The 17,301-nt window shown below is 48.2% G+C and overlaps 1 protein-coding gene across 1 annotated transcript in view; it reads right to left on the bottom strand.

Annotated features, from left to right (window-relative positions):
* Positions 1 to 12,774: 12,774 nt before the first annotated feature.
* The window catches only part of LOC119390739 (fatty-acid amide hydrolase 2), a 44,452-nt gene continuing 39,925 nt past the window's right edge, over positions 12,775 to 17,301 (bottom strand). Inside the window, exon 8 of the mRNA XM_037658429.2 lies at positions 12,775 to 15,161. Within this exon, the coding sequence (XP_037514357.1) occupies positions 14,741 to 15,161 (421 nt within the window). The 3' untranslated portion in view covers positions 12,775 to 14,740. The remainder of the gene's footprint in view (positions 15,162 to 17,301) is intronic.

Below are 17,301 nucleotides of genomic sequence, written 5' to 3'. Positions count from 1 at the left end.
TTGTCTGAAGGCTACTTTCTCAGGAAAGCACTGGAAAACGGAGAGAAGCCCTGCAGAGCAGACTACGTCTGTGCATACGGCGTCGAAGAGACAGTGCTGTGCCGTGGTGGCGACTCCATCGTCAACATTTTCTGGTTGCGTCCTGGGATTTGTATCAAGCTAGTGCAGGCTCATAAGCCTCCATTGATAAGTACGTGCTGCGTCGATACCAGCTTCCCACTACCGCAGTAAAAACAATGTAAGAGACAAGGAGTAGGTGCGTCAACGTTTTCTGCCGTGGTATATGTATGCCCAACCCGCGGTAATGTATGCATGCGGACGTTGATCAAGTAAACCACCGTGCTAGCATAGCATGTATGGTGTCGCGCTGTTATGTTCGAGGGCGCGGATAGATTTCCGGCCACGGTGTCCGCATTTCGATGGGGTTGAAATACAAAGAACACCCGCGTACTGAGATTTATGTGCACATTAAAGAACCCCAAGCGGTCAAAATTAATCCTGATTGCCACACTACGGCGTGCCTCATAATCATGCCTTGTTGGAACGTAAAACGCTAGCAATCGTCGATGTTGATCAACACTACGTTTATTCTAAGCAGACACAGGCAAGTGAAAAAACTAACACAGTACGTTAGTCGAATTAAATGTCGAGTAAAAATCCAAGACATTTGACCCTTTTCAAGCGAGGCACAAATTGCGATGTCACTTCGCCGCGGCAGCCAAAGCACAAAGAAGCTTTACCGCATCGGCTGACTCCAGAAAGCTAAGCTTCGAGTAGTCCGCTGCTTTGTTCGTGACAACAACTTCGTCTGTAGCACAAGTGAAGTTCAACGGAGGCATCCATCGCGTGCGTATTTCTCATAACAGTTCAGCGGCTTAAGCGAACGTGCCCCCGTACGCATCTCGTAGACAGACAGCTTTCCTTCTGCGTAACTGTTTGCAAATAATGTAGACTAGCTGCCTATCATATATCCACTGCACCCGGTGTCATCAGAAGGAGCTTGGTGTTGGTCAGATGAAAAGATGTTACATATGCCGCATGCTGCTAATATGTACGTTTTATTTACGACAAAACAACGATTAAACTCTGCTCGTTGGCCCGTTTCACTGGTGGCCCTCACTATCGAAAAATCTAGCAGATACGCGCACATCGGTTAGAAACCAGCCCGACGCCTCTAGACAGGAGAGCAAGAGCAGAACATACTGTGCTCGCCTGAGTGCCGGGATGCAACGCCGCATCCGTTCCTATTCATATGATTTAGAAGGAAAATCATAGAAGGATACATCCCCCGTCATTTCTACGTATTGTGGCACTTGAATGCGCAACAGTACTGCCAGCATCCTTTAGTTTTGTTTCGCCGATACGCGCCCGCATCGCCTCAACCAGTCGCCACTCTCCTCCGCGGGAGCGGCTGGAGTATGCGCGCTTTGGCCGCCAGGGCGGCACTGCCCACACCGCGGAAACTCCAGCGCTGGTTCCCTATAGGGCTACCGATCAACACGAGCACGAGTAGGTTACTAGATCTGGGTCTACACAACACGCTGGGAGGATTGATAGAGGCACAGAACATGGCGCAGTACGAACGATTTTCCGAGAGCACGATGAGCAGATACGTATTAGAGAGGTTAGGAATCGGGTATCACGCTCAGCACGGTGTCAAACTCGACGTACCCAGCAACGTCAGGGATAAATCGGTCGTTGTCCCCTTGCCGAAGAACATGCATCCCGAATACCACAGGGGTCGGAGGGAAACAAGAGCACAGGACATACAGAAGAAGTATGGCAACTGCGGCCAGATACGCACACAGGCGCGGCTTCGAGGCCGCGGTAACAGATCATGAAAACGCTTGCATGACTAGCGTTACGGTACGCACGGATTATGTGGAGACAGCGGAGGAAGTGGCTATCGCGCTTGCGGTGGCCACCACCACGGCCGAAGTGGTAATCAGCGACTCCCAGACCGCAGTCAGCAACTTTGCCAATGCCCGTGTCTCCCCCGAGGCGTTACGAATTCTGCTTGCAGGCAAAACCGAGAATAGGGACGTTTATATCTTATGGGCGCCCGCCCACACCACTTCGCTCGCCTGCAACGAGGCGGCGCACGGGGCGGCTCGAGGGCTTACGGACCGAGCCGCCACCGTCACACACCGCAGTGGCGTAGGCAGAAATTTTTTTCGGGGCGGGGAGAGGCACCTCCTTGATCCGACATTGGGTCCGGCGTCGAGTCTCATTTTCTCCTCTGTATCACACGGGGGGGAAAATTTCGGAGAGGGGGCACGGGCCAGGTGTGCCCCCCCGCCCCCCTGGATACGGCCCTGCACCGCCGCCGCCTCGGCCGCGACGTCGGGCGGGGAGTGGGAGTATCGCCTCACTAGTTTCAGATACATAACACATCACTACAGACTGGCCAGGTGCAAATTTCCGATACCACACCAAAAAGTGCACAAGAAGCAGGCGGTCGCGTGGCGACAACTGCAGACCAGAACGTTTCCGAGTCTAGTGATCTTGAATCTCTGTCACCCAGAGCTTTATTCGGCGAGCTGCAAGTTTTGCGAGGCCAGGGCAACCCTGGAACACATGTTATGGGAGTGTGACAGAGGTGGGTGTGATGCAGGTTCTTTTTCTGTTTACGACAGCTCTCTAAGACCGAGCTTAGGAGAGCTTTATTGAGGACAAAACCGTTGGTTTAACAAAGAACACACACAACTTTTAATTATACACTGAAGAAGAAATAACTATACATAGGCAAACGCTTAACAAAAAGGTCACTTCACGCGGTAACACGCTATTAATAACAAACAAAAGGCATGTTGAAAGACTTAAACTGTACAGTCTACTTCTGACGCGGCTGAGCAGAGAAGCGTGGAATAAAACCAGTTCAGTCTCACCAACTCGCCGAGGCTTGACGAATGGGGTTGACAGGTCTGGCTGGTGTCGACGAAGGGGAAACGGTGGCTGCTGGGCGACGCACTGAGATGCCAGGGCAATCTGGCCAGGCAACTCGATGGACAGCTCGGGCCCGTAACCCAACTGCTGCTGCTACGTTGCCTGCCAGCATTGGAGTGCGAAGGCCTTGGGGTGGAGTTCTCGCACCATGTCTATGGCCTCTCACGGGAATTCGATGGTAGGAGGCCACGGCCGGTTGAAGTCTTGGTGGCTCGGGTCCGGAACCCGACGGCCCCTCTTCAGCGCCCGGTCCGGTGCCAACCTTCTGCTTGCATCATTCCCTTCGAACTCCCCCCTGAATCCTCTGAGGCCAGGCTTTTTCTGCCCTCGGGCACACTTGTCCACTCCTCATTGGAGACTGCTGGATCTCGGTGTTGGCAAGTGATTGGCCCCTGAGATGATCCGTGTTGTTTTCTTATTGGGCCACTTGTCCGTCGAACCCTTGCGCCTCGCGCCCTCGTGAAGGTATTCGTCGTCGTTGTCTTTCATTCAGCACTGTTCTGATCTCCGCGCGCGCACTCCTTCTCGTCTTTCTTTTTATGATGTGCACTTTTCAAAGGCGCACAATTCGAACGCGCACTTCACTCATCACAGTGGGGTTCCAGACGGAGACGCAGCTTCGAACCTAACGTGCTGGGAGACAGCACTGCTCAGCTTCGCCCTCAAGGACCAACTCTGGGCCGTCCAGCGGGCCGAGGCAGCCGCCAGAGCTCAAGGGCTCGTGGCCGACACCTAGGTGGAGATATTCGCCCAAATCCTCGAAGAACTCGTCGGGCTTTCTTTAAAATAAAGTTGGTCTCTCTCTCTCTCTCTCTCTCTCGTGCTCTGACGTCACACCGCGGAGCAAGGCGACAACGAATCGCTGTCCCGTTGTGCAGTACATAGTACTGTAAATCGCGTACTTGTTATTCTAAACCCATCTGGCATATTTATAGTTCTTAGGTTCTTTTTTTCAAGGTCCTGGAATTTACTGGGTACTCTGAAACGTCTAACATTTGTTCTCAGCACCATCGTCAGCTTTTGGAAAACACTAAAAGATGAATTGTAAATCTTTCTTAGGGACAGCTTACTAGTCTACGAAGGAGCTAGAGTAAGCAGCTCCTTAAATAGTCTACCAATTTTTAAATGCGGAGCATTTTTTAGCGAACCTCAGCTACTTTGGGCATTTCTATCTACGTATCTACCTATCTATCTATCTATCTATCTATCTAGCCGCCTACGTCTGGGCGCTCTCCTGGTCGTCTCCATAACTTGTAATATACCAAAATCGGCACAGCAGGGGATCAGTGTATGACGAACACGATTCACTGGTCATGACATTATTAACGCAAAATACCTGTCGCGTACGTCGTGAAACCCTTTCTCTCAGTCACGTGTGACACATACCCGCATACCAGAGTTCATGTTATACGGGTATGTGCCACAGATGGTAACAGTCTCAATCAACGCAGGAACAGCGAACACACACATTGACACGCAAGGAGAGATATAATAATAATTATTGTTGGGGTTTTCTGCCCCAAAACCACGATATGATTATGAGAGACGCCGATAGCGAGGGGCTCCGGAAATTTTGACCATGTGGAATTCTTTAACGTGCACCGAGATCGCACAGTACATGGGCATCTAGCATTTTGCCTCCATCGAAATGCGACCACCGCGGCCGGTATCGAACCCGCGACCTTCGGGTCAGCAGCCGAGCACCGTAACCGCTACACCACCGCTGCGGTCGCAAGGATAGTGAGGAAGCTGATGACAGAAGACCTCTGGAAGACGCTCAACTACCATGCACTCGTTCACGTGGTCCGCGACGTGGTCCACGCCGATTACGCAAAAACCGAGGTCAGTGCTTCCTACAATAAATCTGCCGAGAGAACCAGGCATGTCATCATTACCAGTGACTTCAACATTGATTTATGAAGCCCCAACAACGCCTGGTCTTTATACTGCGTGAAAGAAGGCTTGAATATGGACAGGGCATCAAGAAACCTCGCTGCCATGTCCAGGACAGGAGGCATCATAGATCATTTCATCGTAAGAGGCATCCAGGATTTCCACCAGCTGTGCTATACCTCGCACTTCACTGCAATTAGACCCCTCGTAGCCACGATCACGAACGGATCCGATTAACAAGTCCTGTCCTGCTGCTGGTGCTCACTGATCACGGTGATGATGACCTTGTTCAAGAACTGCCAAGAACACCTTCTACACATACACATGGGTTCGTGAAACGTGCGTGCGTTCTCCGTCATAACGGACAAGTATAAGCATAAGAACTGTAACGCAACTGTAGCAACCGCAACTGTGACTGTAACGTACGTGCAGTGCGCCTGCGTATGCCAATCGGCTGTTTGTATATCTAGGGAAACTTTCCTGAATGAAGCTTAGTTGTGAGTAACGCCTGTCCTGTGCATATGTGTTTCTTCTTTGCGCTGTTCGGATTCGCGCTATTCAGTGTTGAAGAATAAAAGCACTACATGTCAGCTTAACGGGTCTTGGTAACACGCATATTGCTGTTGGCATCGTTACGCAGCTGTAAACAAGTGATTATATAATACATATGCGACACTTCAACATATAAGTGTGCGTATGCCACTTCCACATTTCTCAAGCGTAATACCGTAACGTTTCGCTCAACGTGAAAAATTACCATCCCGCGCATGCTTCGCATAAAATCGATTTCCACGGTACGTGGGATCTGCCAAATTTATTTTTTATAAACACACGAGCTGTGAGGGACAGCGTACCGCTCTCCCGCAGCCCATGACATATCTTTCTTTTTTTTAACTCTGTGTTAAGATAAGAACCAACGCGAGGTCCCTCTCACCATTGTTGATTTCGATGAAATTTACTCTGGGAGAAAGTCTTGGACCCAGAACGATGATTTCGATAATAATTTCCCGGGAAAAAAAGTTTCGTTCGTCTAAAAAGAATACAAATTATGGCCGCAAAAACACTTTTTCGTCGATTTCGCAGTTCCGGAACTTTAAGCGCACCTAACGAAAAAAGAGTCCAGTAGTTCACAATATTTCCTCCTTTCAAAGAGAAAGTGAAATTAAATCTTATGTGGATCTTAACTCCCTCTGCTGTTGATTTACTTTTGAGGGATAAAATCCCAAACATGGTAAACGGCAAAAAATAATTGTATTTAAGGAACTACGGTACATATTGATTTTGATATTAAAGATTTCTTTTAAAATAATATTCGCGGTTCTCGCTCGCACTGTTGTACCTGAAAATTGTGCTGAAACGTATGTGGCTTGCCAAAATACGCCGAGGTTTGGAAATACGTTTTCTCAAAAAAGCAATTTATAATCTTTTTTTTATAGATCTCTGTGATTGAACCGAAGGACTTTGTCGGCGATTCGGCGTAAAAAAACACGTTGGATTATTTGAGTTGTTAACAAGTTATGAGGCGTAAAATGTGACCAACTAAGCCTAGGTGCCGCGCCATCAATTATGTGCTCAAAATTGCGTACATGTCGTTTGAAAGTAATTGTACCCGACGTAATTACAAATAAGCTGTTAAAAAAGAATACATTCGCTCAGATTCCACGATGCTGAGAGCTTTGTCTTGCGGTCCGCCACTTAGCAAAACGGTTTGGTTATTGGAAATATGTCTCTTTTTTATGGGTAGAAAATTTGTTGAAATCCTCTGCATGGTTGGCTTGTGAATCAGTTGGCCGCACGAGTGCCGTACTGCGCGTAAAGTTGCATTGAAAAAAAAAATTATTGGAGAACAGACAGATGTACCTCGCATGCAAAGCCAGCGCTCGACCTCTGAGCTGCTCCCCCGAATACTTTGTCACATTTTCCATCGATCGCACCTTTCCTAGAACTACATAAGCGTCTATCTCATTTTACTTGCGCATTCTTTCGAAGTGTTTCATATATGAAATATGATAGCTGAGGCCGCACCTAATTGATAGTGTGAATTAAATTCAGATTGCTGAGTTCATTTGAAGACGAAGACGCTGGAAACGCGGTTTCTCTCGGGCTGCTTTTTTTTGTTAGTGTATTGTTTCATATACTGTGAGGGTGGAAGTTTGAGGTAATCTCAGGGGTCCTAGGTCCCGTGTTGACCGATCACAAGTGGCAAGATAAAAATTCAACAAAGCGAAATATTTTCTACGTCCAGCACCAGTGAACAGTATGAGGTACACCATCATTGTTTTTACCACCAGCTTCTCGACGAATCTTATGATTGTGTATATGCGTCAATATCTGGTATCATGACTGGAGTGTCATCGCCGCGCCGCGGTTCATCAAGTGGCATCACCGCATTGAATGTCTAGCATCACGAGTCATGCAGAGAACGCGTTCTGTTTCTGAGACAGCTGCTGTCTTGTCTTTACAACCGTTAGCGTCCTCATCATAGGACGTACATTCAAAGAGCGCAGTGGAACGCGTGTATTAACGCAACGGCGTCAAAGAGCTCGTTTCGCAGGAATTCCGGTGTCGGCGTCGGTGTCGGCATCGTTAGTTGTGAACGAAAAATCATCATCTTGTCCGTGACCGAAAAATCGAGAAAGGTGCCAGTAAAACAAGTAATAAAAAAGTTCGGTTCGAGTGAGAATCGAACCCAGGCCATCAGCGTGGCAAGCAGGTGTTCGCCTACGGAGCAACGCTATTACTTGAAACTGCTTCGGAAAAAAATACCTTATGAATGTCAAGGAGTGGAAGGAGTCTCCTTAACGCACGTAATATTGCGTGCCAGAAGCGTAGAATCGCACCAGGCGTCAAAACGTGTGAATTGCGCAGCGAGCGGGTGTTTTAAAGGCCCACCCATTAAAAGTGCTCAGACATATTTAATAATCATCAGCAGCAAAAGCATCAACAAAGTGAACAGCTGCGTAGGTTCGCGTGTTGCCTTACGGACGAGTAGTGGACCCTTTGCTGATTCGCAAAAGGAAGAATTATGGCGTAGTGGGTACTTAACTGTACTTGAAGTACGCCTCCTAGGATAGTTTGAAACGGTCATATTACGCGCACAGTCGTTCGTTTCCTTACGGCACGGTTGAGGCACGCACCTATCGAGAACCGATGCCAGGCTTGCAATTGAGAAGGCGACGCTGACGGGGCCCGATTACGCTATCGCGTTGTACTCTTCGACGCGGAGCTCAAGCGTCCTCCAAGTTTGTGTACTAATAGCTGCGGCGCTCAAGAAAAGCGAAAAGTTTTGAAGCGCTCATTGCAGGGGTTGACTGCGAGGAAGATAGCAGCGTAAACGCTGTATAAAATGGAACACGGTACATTATTCCAGCGACGCCTCTGTTACTCCACGTCTCGGAAGGTCATTCATCGCGTCACGATGACCTTGAGCTGCCCGAGCGCAAGTGCAACACAAGGCGCGTCCGCCCGGCTTTGGCAAAAAAAAGCAGTCCCGCTTGTCTTGTCACCAGTGATGCCGAACTATAGGTAAATTGACTATCAACAGCATCGATAGCTTTTTTTAAACTACCGATAGTTGAAATAGACTATCAATAGTGCTACTATCGGCAAAGTATCCGTAGTACGATCGTTAATATTACTATAGCGATATTACTGCCACGCGTGTTTATTGCTTTGTTTTGATGTATTCGAGTTTCACCCACAAAGACTGTTACCAACGTTCGACGCAGACCGCGCCGTAATGTCCGTAATGTTTCAGACGCTTTACAATTGTTTGAGATCATTCTGATATTATTACGCGCCGGACGCGAATGGTCAAGTTTATTCGAGAGCTTACGCCAACACCAGAGATAACGCTGGAAGGACTGATGCATAAAAGACCCGCGTTCCACCGATGATCAAATTATTCGATGGCCGACGACTGTTCTCGCCGCTATCAGTGCGCAGCGTGTATCGCTTGTATTTTGAGTTTTGATTTTCTGGGCACAAGTTCGCCCATATAAAGAGCTCCGTATTTCCCTGTCTTGCTGCAGGGCCCGTATTCTCAAAAGGCGACAATCGCAAAAGTATCGCCTCTTGTGCGCGCTGATTGGCTATTGAGCAAACCGGAAAAGTTAGGGCGCCATCTGGTAATTCCGCCGACGTCAATTTTGCGTCATGGTGCTCGACGGTGCTCTCGACATATTTGCAATAAGCGAAGGCACCGTTAAACGTCGGTTCGTGGTGAAGTCTAGCATTTTAGTGACGTAGGCGGTAGCTTCTAGTATTCAATCCCCGGTGGATATACGCAGCATTTTTTACGCTGAACCTTTCATCGAGCATTACCTTGGGGTGTTATCAGCACTCGTTCTCTGCCAGCGCATGTTTTTTCGTGGTTTGAACGTCCCAGGAACATGAACCGTGCGTTGCTCGCGTGGCTTATCGCGAGCCGGCAACATGTTGAGATCTTGAGACGATGTCGCTGCGGCGGCACGCTACATCTGAACTCTCCGAGTACGCCGTGTTAAACTCTCAACGAAAATACGTTTCACGCAAAGTTGCATTCTTTAAATATTATACTGTGCATTAAATAATTGAACAAAAAAATGTTGAAAGCACTTTCAACACGTCTTATACTTCAAGTAGCCACAGCCAAGCCGGCCAAGCCTGGCCACTGCGTAGAAGCAGCAGCACACGCTCGAAAACGCCGCACTCGGGTTGCTCTGCGCTCGTACGGTGCGCTCACTCCTGTGTTGTGAGACATTCGTACTACCAACGGCCAGTTGCAACAATGACGTCACAGGCAAGTGTTTTTTTTACTTATAGAACGCATCAAATTCTACGTCACCAAACGCGACACTATCGCCTTTTGCGATCGTTTGAGAATACGGGCCCAGCATTCTTCACCGTCACAACCACGTGACAATACTATCGATAGTGGTGTGAATAATGACGCTGTTGCCCGCCGGCCATATAGCCAAAATATTTGCCATAGCCTACTATCGGCTTCGCTTAATTTATGAGCAATTTTCGGTGAGAAAAATAAATTATTGCCGCAGTGAAAATGGCGGAATATGTCCATCAATAAATTCATATCCAAAAGCAACCAGTTACACCTTACAATTAACAAGCTTAGTTCTTGATATCACTTTTATTTTGAAATCATATAATATAACATAAATTTGAAGTCGCGAAGTTGCACCACATGTAACGACTTGCTTTCCGCTACAGCTGAACAGTTTGACTTTATGATCATGTGTCAGAAAAGCACTCTCATGAAGAACACAAGCGTGTCAACTTTCTTGCCCTTCAGCCTGCTCCTCCGGCTCCACTATGTACCACGCGCGCGGGGAACCAAGTTTATTCTGCAATGAGAGCAAGACGTTGCAACTTGCTGCGGTGTCTCGGGCTGCCGCTGTCATCGCGATGAGAGGCATGACCGTGCAGACGTGGCGTAGGACCGCGCAGTGGTCCAGGGACCCGGGGGGTCCAAACACACTTGCTATTAAAGCTTTTCTTTCTCTCTCTCTCTCTCTCTGCAATGAGTCCGAGCTGTTGGCTTTATACTATCGAGAGTACCATCGAAATTACGACCGATAGCGCTTTCGGAGTATTTTTTACCATCAATAGTTCGATAGTGACTCGGCCATCAATGGTATCGATAGTACCATCGATAGTTCTGCGTCACTATTTCCGCTCTTGGCTCTCGGACAGCTCGGGGTGCTACAGCCGCAACCGCTGCTATTTAGTCCCTGCGCCTCTCTCACTCCAAGTCACGCCACGTCATGCGCTGTGGAGAAACGTTACAGCTGCGCTCTTCTCGCCGCTACGCTACCACGTGACTATGCAAAGGCTTAACGGCTGTTTCACCACCGCTTGGACGCTTAGTCAAGCCATTGGTGGTGCGGCGGCTGAACCATCTGTGCGTGTGCTTCAGTGGAAGCGATAGGCGAAATCCAATCACCGAGTAGATTAGACGGCAGGCTGCGAAATCTCAAGCAAAGGCAAAGTTGCCTGCTGAAACACCGAAGCAAAGGGAGGCCAGATTTAGCACGTTCTAGAAGCATACCAAGCGCGTAAGCGTGCCAAGATTGAAGATATAGTGCAGCCGCCGCCTGTGTCCTTAATCGTTGCGAAATCAAGCGCAACATTCCTTTCGCTCATGATGACTAGGTTTAAAAGAGTCTCAGGAATCTTTCCTTAAAGTAGCGGCCATATCGTTGATTCAACAGTTCCGAAGGGAAGGTCCCTCAATGCTGGATGTTTTCGGAAGCACTCTGAGAGTGCTCACGTCGGGCAGGGCGTCCCTGTAGGGGTTCAGTTTGCCGGCCGCTGTTTCTTCACCAACTTGCAGGCAGCACGGCAATTCAATCGAAAGATGCACACCGACATTAGAGCTCGTTGATTCTGGCGCGGCCGCTCATTGTGGCATCCAAGATGAACAACGATTCCTAGCCATTACATAATTGCGTGTGCTCACGCATTCTGGCGTAATTATTGAGGAACGTGGAAAGTACTGCGACAAAGCACTGCCATGTTGCTCGTGTTGCAGAGGTCGGGCGACTACGTCGGTCGCCAGGTGATCATTGTCGTTGGTCGGATTCGGTCGAGGATCTTTCTATGATCACATCGTTAAGTGCCGAATGCCTCAGCTCCAGGAATTGGTCACTTCAGTCAGTGATGATGAAAGGAACCTGAAGCCGGGGTACGGTGGCGGTTATTCGATTTAGCGATGACGCCGTTTCCAGGAGCACACGTACGGCACTAGTCGCGAAACAACTTGATGCGGGGACGGAGGCACCGTGGCCGTCGGTGTCGTGAGTATGCCGCTGCGTGGTCACCGGTCCACCTAATAGCCTCTGTCATTCTCAGAAGTCGCTGCGAATTCAGGCTTCATAAAACAACACCGCTTCCTTGAAAACTACTTTCCTTCTGTCGTCAGCTGTGGTATCGCTTCCGTTAGCTGCGCTATTGCCGGCTGCGTTTTCCCAAAATTAGGCACGCTTCGTCACATTCTGAGTATCGAGGCGCTTCATTTGCTAAGGGTAACCGGTAGGTTAGTGGTTAGCGCGTACGGCTACCAAGTGCACATGGTCGCCAGATTACTTTGATTACTTTAGATTACTTTAGAAGATTACTCCAGCAAAGCCGGAGTAGTGTTCGAATTGTCATTCATTTCCACATCGAAACCTGCAGTATAGTTTAAGAGAGACATTTCTTTTTAATTATTATATAGTGTTCAGGAGATTTTGGCGCTTCTTTCTAGCGCCGGCTACTCTTTTTCACAGATAATAGTACTGTAATCGGCCGAATGTGAAGTGCGGCGCCTGGCAGCCTCTAAATAGGCCTATGAATAATGCAGTGCTCCGAAGAGACAATCGATGTGCACGCGGTATGTGGTGTTTTTATCTGAGATGGCGTTAGCATTCATTAGAATTTCACTGAAATAAATACGGCTAAACAGAATTACGGCTGCAATGAAACAACATGTTCTGAGACGGTTGATTAGGTCAATCTTTTTTCTGTGACAGACAACAGAACCAACATCCAGCGCTGTCCTTCAGAGCAGGCCCGTAGCCAGGAATGTTTCTCGGGGGTGGGGGGTGGGGGGGGGGGGCTTTCTGAAGACCTTGATTATTTTAGAAAATCGACTATTTTAAATATTTATTTTTGGCAAAACACCAGCCTTCATCGGATTTTCTCGGGGGAGGGAACCCTAGCCCTACCCCCCCAGCCCCCTGGCTACGGGCTTGCTTCAGAGTGTACAAAAGCGGTTCCAAAGTGCGCATACTTGTTCTGGGCAGAGTTTCTGTTTCTTACTGAGCAAACTCAAAGATTATTCAGTCCTATTCGGACACGAAAAAATGACACTCGAAAAATAGGTACTTTAGGAAGAGGTTTATTTTCTTCTTCACAGGTAAGTACCGGCATACATTTCACAAATGACTGCGCGGCACGCACCATTCAAAGGGTCGAAGTGGCTGCTTCGGTAATCCGGGTTTCTGTATTCTGAAGCTCAGCGGCACCTGCTCGTACCGCCTGTATAATGTGAACGCTACAAAGCCCACCTAAAGGCATTACAACGCAGTCTGAGACTTTGCTGTTACATCCGGCGCCGGTGGCGCAGAACACACGCACGCTCTTACAACGCGCACTAGCTACTTCGAGACAGTCTCATGCTTCCTTACCAAGCTCAAGGAAATATACAAATTGATAACTGCGGTATAAACGATGTTTGCATGCACTGTGCGGATGCACTACCTTACGTTGCTGATACGATCGAAGTATACTGCGCGGTAGACAAGACGGACAACTAGAAGACGGAGACAAGCGCAGATTATCAACTGAACGTTTATTTTTTTCACATGCTACATATATAGGAATGAAACATAAAAAAAGATGATCAAAAGAAAGCTGTTAACAAACAAAGAAAAGCATAATTTGTACACTCGATGCACGATGCAGAAAGTAGACTCATTGGCCATGCGCGCCATTTGCCAGGAACTGAAGCTCTTTATCAAGGAGAGCAACCGACGGTTTGCTAAGGCAGTTGTCAGGATCCCGCGCCATTTTCTCGGCTTCAATGATAACACGGGTACGCTCATCTTTGTGATTACGCATCACTACTGTGCCTTCGAACTGCGCATGGTAACTGCAGCTGCTGGCATGCCGAGCCAAGGAACCCTCATTGCCATTGCGTACATTACGTGGGTGCTCACGCAGGCGGTCATTGAGGAATCTCCCAGTCTGCCCGATGTAACACGCTCCGCATGATAGCGGAATTCTGTGCACTGCTGATACGATAGACCTGCGACAGAAGTAGGTACACAATCAAAGTCATAAAAGCTGCACTGATATACTTAAACATGTTGTACCTACTTCTATATTTTTGTCAGGTACGTTGTATGGTTTCGGCTATTTGTAGATTTTATCCTCTTTACTTGTTTTCTTGTCGTTTTCATGATATTTATATCCCCACACGTGAAGTACGAATACCTCCATCTAGTAAGGATTAGCGTTGTGCCTCTTTGATATTATCTCGCTGCGTTAAATTGTTCAACGGCTCCTTTCAGTTGTTCAAAACACGTTGTTGCGTTGCAAGATACGAAGAGGCAGTCAGGTACGTCTATACAGCCATGGCCTCGTCGGAAAGCTCGGAGTCGCCGCGTTTAGGCCAAACAACATTTGTATTAACATTCCAGCCGAGTTCCAGCAACGTTACAGTCTTTATAACGTGACGCTGTCCATTACAAGCATACGATATTGAACACAGTGTAGCCAAACAATTATAAAGGCTCCAAGACTTGAGGTCAGCGACATCCGGTAGCACTGCAGTTCATTCATCCGCATGCAAGACAGGCGATAATATCTAACTCGTCGTGTCCCCGGAAGAGATTTATCGCTGCACATTATTATCGCAATCACGACAAATTTAAAAAAAAAATGTTGCTGGTAGTCCCAGCTGATTCATCCAGATTGCTTCATGCCCCACTCAATTTTTCCACTCTTACTCATGCGTCACCTGCCAATCTGTACCTGTTTTCTCTATAGAAAGTTAAACACGTTGCATATAGATAACTGGTCTTCTCTAAGCAACCACCCAAGTTTGGATCTTTGACACGTTTTTCTTAGCTTCCAAGCTCTCGCACATATCAACAATATTTTGCTGTATACTACATCGGGCCTGTGACACTGTGTTGTAACAGTCCCATAAGCTTCAGGATTTGCCCGAGAGAGTCGAAACATTGCAGGGACATGCGAATGTCAATGTAATTGAGAGTAAAGAGCAGTGAATATACATTTCAAGAGTGAAAAGTACACGGTCAGGATTCTCGCATTTCAAAATCGCGTTTGATACCGGGCTCTTTGTTTATCCCGCACATTCCCGGTTCAGAAGCTGCAGTCTTACCAAGCCGCAATTTATCTACAGTTTCGCGGTCTGGCTGGCAAGCTCGAAAGGCGCCTGCCAGCCTCCAAACGCCTCCTCGAGATCTGCCGCGACCGCGAGGCAGAGCCTGTCCATGTAGGGGGCAGCGACCACTTGGACTCCGACTGGCCGACCGTCCGACGTCATGCCTGTCGGGACGGCAGTGGCTGGCAGGCCGGCCAAATTGGCAGGCGCCGTGAGCAACACGTGCCCCGGCCGCAAGGCGTGCTCGTTGTGGAACGGTGCCGGCCCCAGGGCCGCGGGGCAGATGAGCACCCCGTCCTCGCCCAGCGAGGATAGAAGGCGCTCCTGGAAGTCCCGAGCCATAGCCAAGTATCGCCGCACGTAGCCGGAGTCGGGCTTGGGCATCATGCGCTCGATTGCGGTGACCAAGACGGCCGGAAAGGTGTGCACTGACCTGTGAATGAGTTATGCTCGGTTACAACCTTAGTTATGTCGGAAAGATCGAGCTTCAAGCCAGAAAGCAACGAAGGCGCTGATGAAGTTTCTGCGAGCGGCCCGCCTCGTTGAACGATTGTGACGCTCCTGTGTGTGTGTGTGTGTGTGTGTGTGTGTGTGCGTGTGCGTGTGCGTGTGTGTGTGTGTGGTGTGTGTGTGTGTGTGTGTGTGTGTGTGTGCGCGCGCGCGCGCGTGTGTGTGTGTGTGTGTGTGTGTGTGTGTGTGTGTGTGCGGGCGCGCGCGCGCGCTTCCATCTTTATCCCATTCCTCTCTTTCTTACGTTTCCGTCTCCCCTTACCTCTTCCCCAGTGCAGGGTAGCAAACAGGATATGTTTTCTCCTCCCTCCCTGCCTCTCCGCATTACATATATCTCTCTCTTTCTCTACAAGCTTAAAAAAAATGGCAGCTCCGCCCATAGTCATCGCTGCCATCCCAGAGGGAATTTTGATTTCTCCATCCCATAGCTCCCACTCATTTCTGTAACGTCAAGCATGTTTCGAGTGTTTCAAATGGTTGACTTTCCCATAGAGGCACACGTTCGTGTCGATGTGTTTAAGCCGGAAACTTGAACGGCCTTGCAAATTTCATCAGGAATTCTGTCATCTCTGCTCAGCATAACGTAATGTTTTGAGTACTAACGATTAACACCTTATATGCGCAGTATTTAAAACAGCCGAGGAAAATTACGGTTCGAGCGGAAACCAGCTAGCCCGACTGTCTTTCACAGGTAAAGGGCAGCGCGCCGCGGTTTGGTGGGTGAAGTTGACATTGTTTCTTATACTGTAACCGAGTATAGTACACTAGATGCTTTTAAACAAGGTGCACGTTTCACCCAAGGCAACGATGAAGAAAAAACGGCAGCAATCGCACAATGAGCGCGGCAAGTAAATCATGTCCTACATGACTTGCATGTCATGATTTTCACGTTACCACCTCTGATTTACGTGCATCATACCGTATCGTTGCGCATTACTAAATTTGGTGTATATAAAGGCAGCGATACGGCCGCGAGTGCACCATGAGCGCGGCATGTAAGTCGTATCGTACATATCATGCATGTCACAATTTTCATGTTACCATGTGTCATTTATGTTCGAAATACAGAAATGTCTCATCATAGCAGTTTTTGTATGTATCCATTCGTTTAAACGGCCACGAGCGCCCCGAGACCATGTAATGTAAATCATGCTGTACATGACATGCGTGTCATGATTTGCACATTAGGACCTGTCAGTTGTGTTTGTCGTGCACTATTGTCATGCCATACCAATTTTGTTATAAATTAGCGAAACGGCCGCAAGAGCCCCAAGACCGTGGCATATAAATCATGCTGTTCGTGACATGCATGTCACGATTTTCATGTCATGACCTGTTATTTAGGCTCGCAATACGGTCATGTTATGTCATACCAATTTTGGTATACATTCCATCAATAAAACGCCCGGGAGAGCTCAAAGTCGTAGGCGGCTAGATAGACAGATATATAGATATGCTCAAAGTCGCAGAAGTTCACTAAGAAATGCTTCGCATTTAAAAAAGGAAGCGAACCTTTCTCGGCGCCCGATGCAAGCTGTGCTGCATGCTGATTCTACGTTCGCGGTCTCATTTACCCAACGACAGATTTTGCCTTTCTTATCAGCTGAATAAAGTTTTCTGTGGTTTTGTCGCTGCACACTTCATAGCGCTTCTGACGGCCAAGCCAGTTGTCACAGCCGCGGCGAAAAACAAGGACGGAAACTGCAAGGCAGGCACGTTAGTGGCGCCGCGCATGCTCAGATGTGGCCCGTTTCGAACTGAAAATGTCTCTCGTGCGTGACGCTCCGTTGTACAAGACATGAGTGTAGACCACTGTACATTTGTTTTTATATATTTCTCGATGAAACAGAGCTCCGTAAAATATTGTGGCAGCACTTCGCGTTGTTCATTTCTGCATTTTATTGCAAGTCATCTCTTGTGTGAGACTTATACACGGAACGAACTTTCGTATTTTACAATAAAACGACTAAGAAGGACATGTTGAAACTAACACCAAGGAAATCATTTCTGTGATTACAACCTTCGCATTTCACTGAGTTCTTTCACTCCCCCTTCCCCTCTCC

This window comes from Rhipicephalus sanguineus, chromosome 4 (genome assembly GCF_013339695.2).
Source record: "Rhipicephalus sanguineus isolate Rsan-2018 chromosome 4, BIME_Rsan_1.4, whole genome shotgun sequence".
Lineage (NCBI taxonomy): Eukaryota > Metazoa > Arthropoda > Arachnida > Ixodida > Ixodidae > Rhipicephalus > Rhipicephalus sanguineus.
The sequence above is the reverse complement of the archived record's forward strand: the minus strand, read 5'-3'. Positions and strand labels throughout refer to the sequence as shown.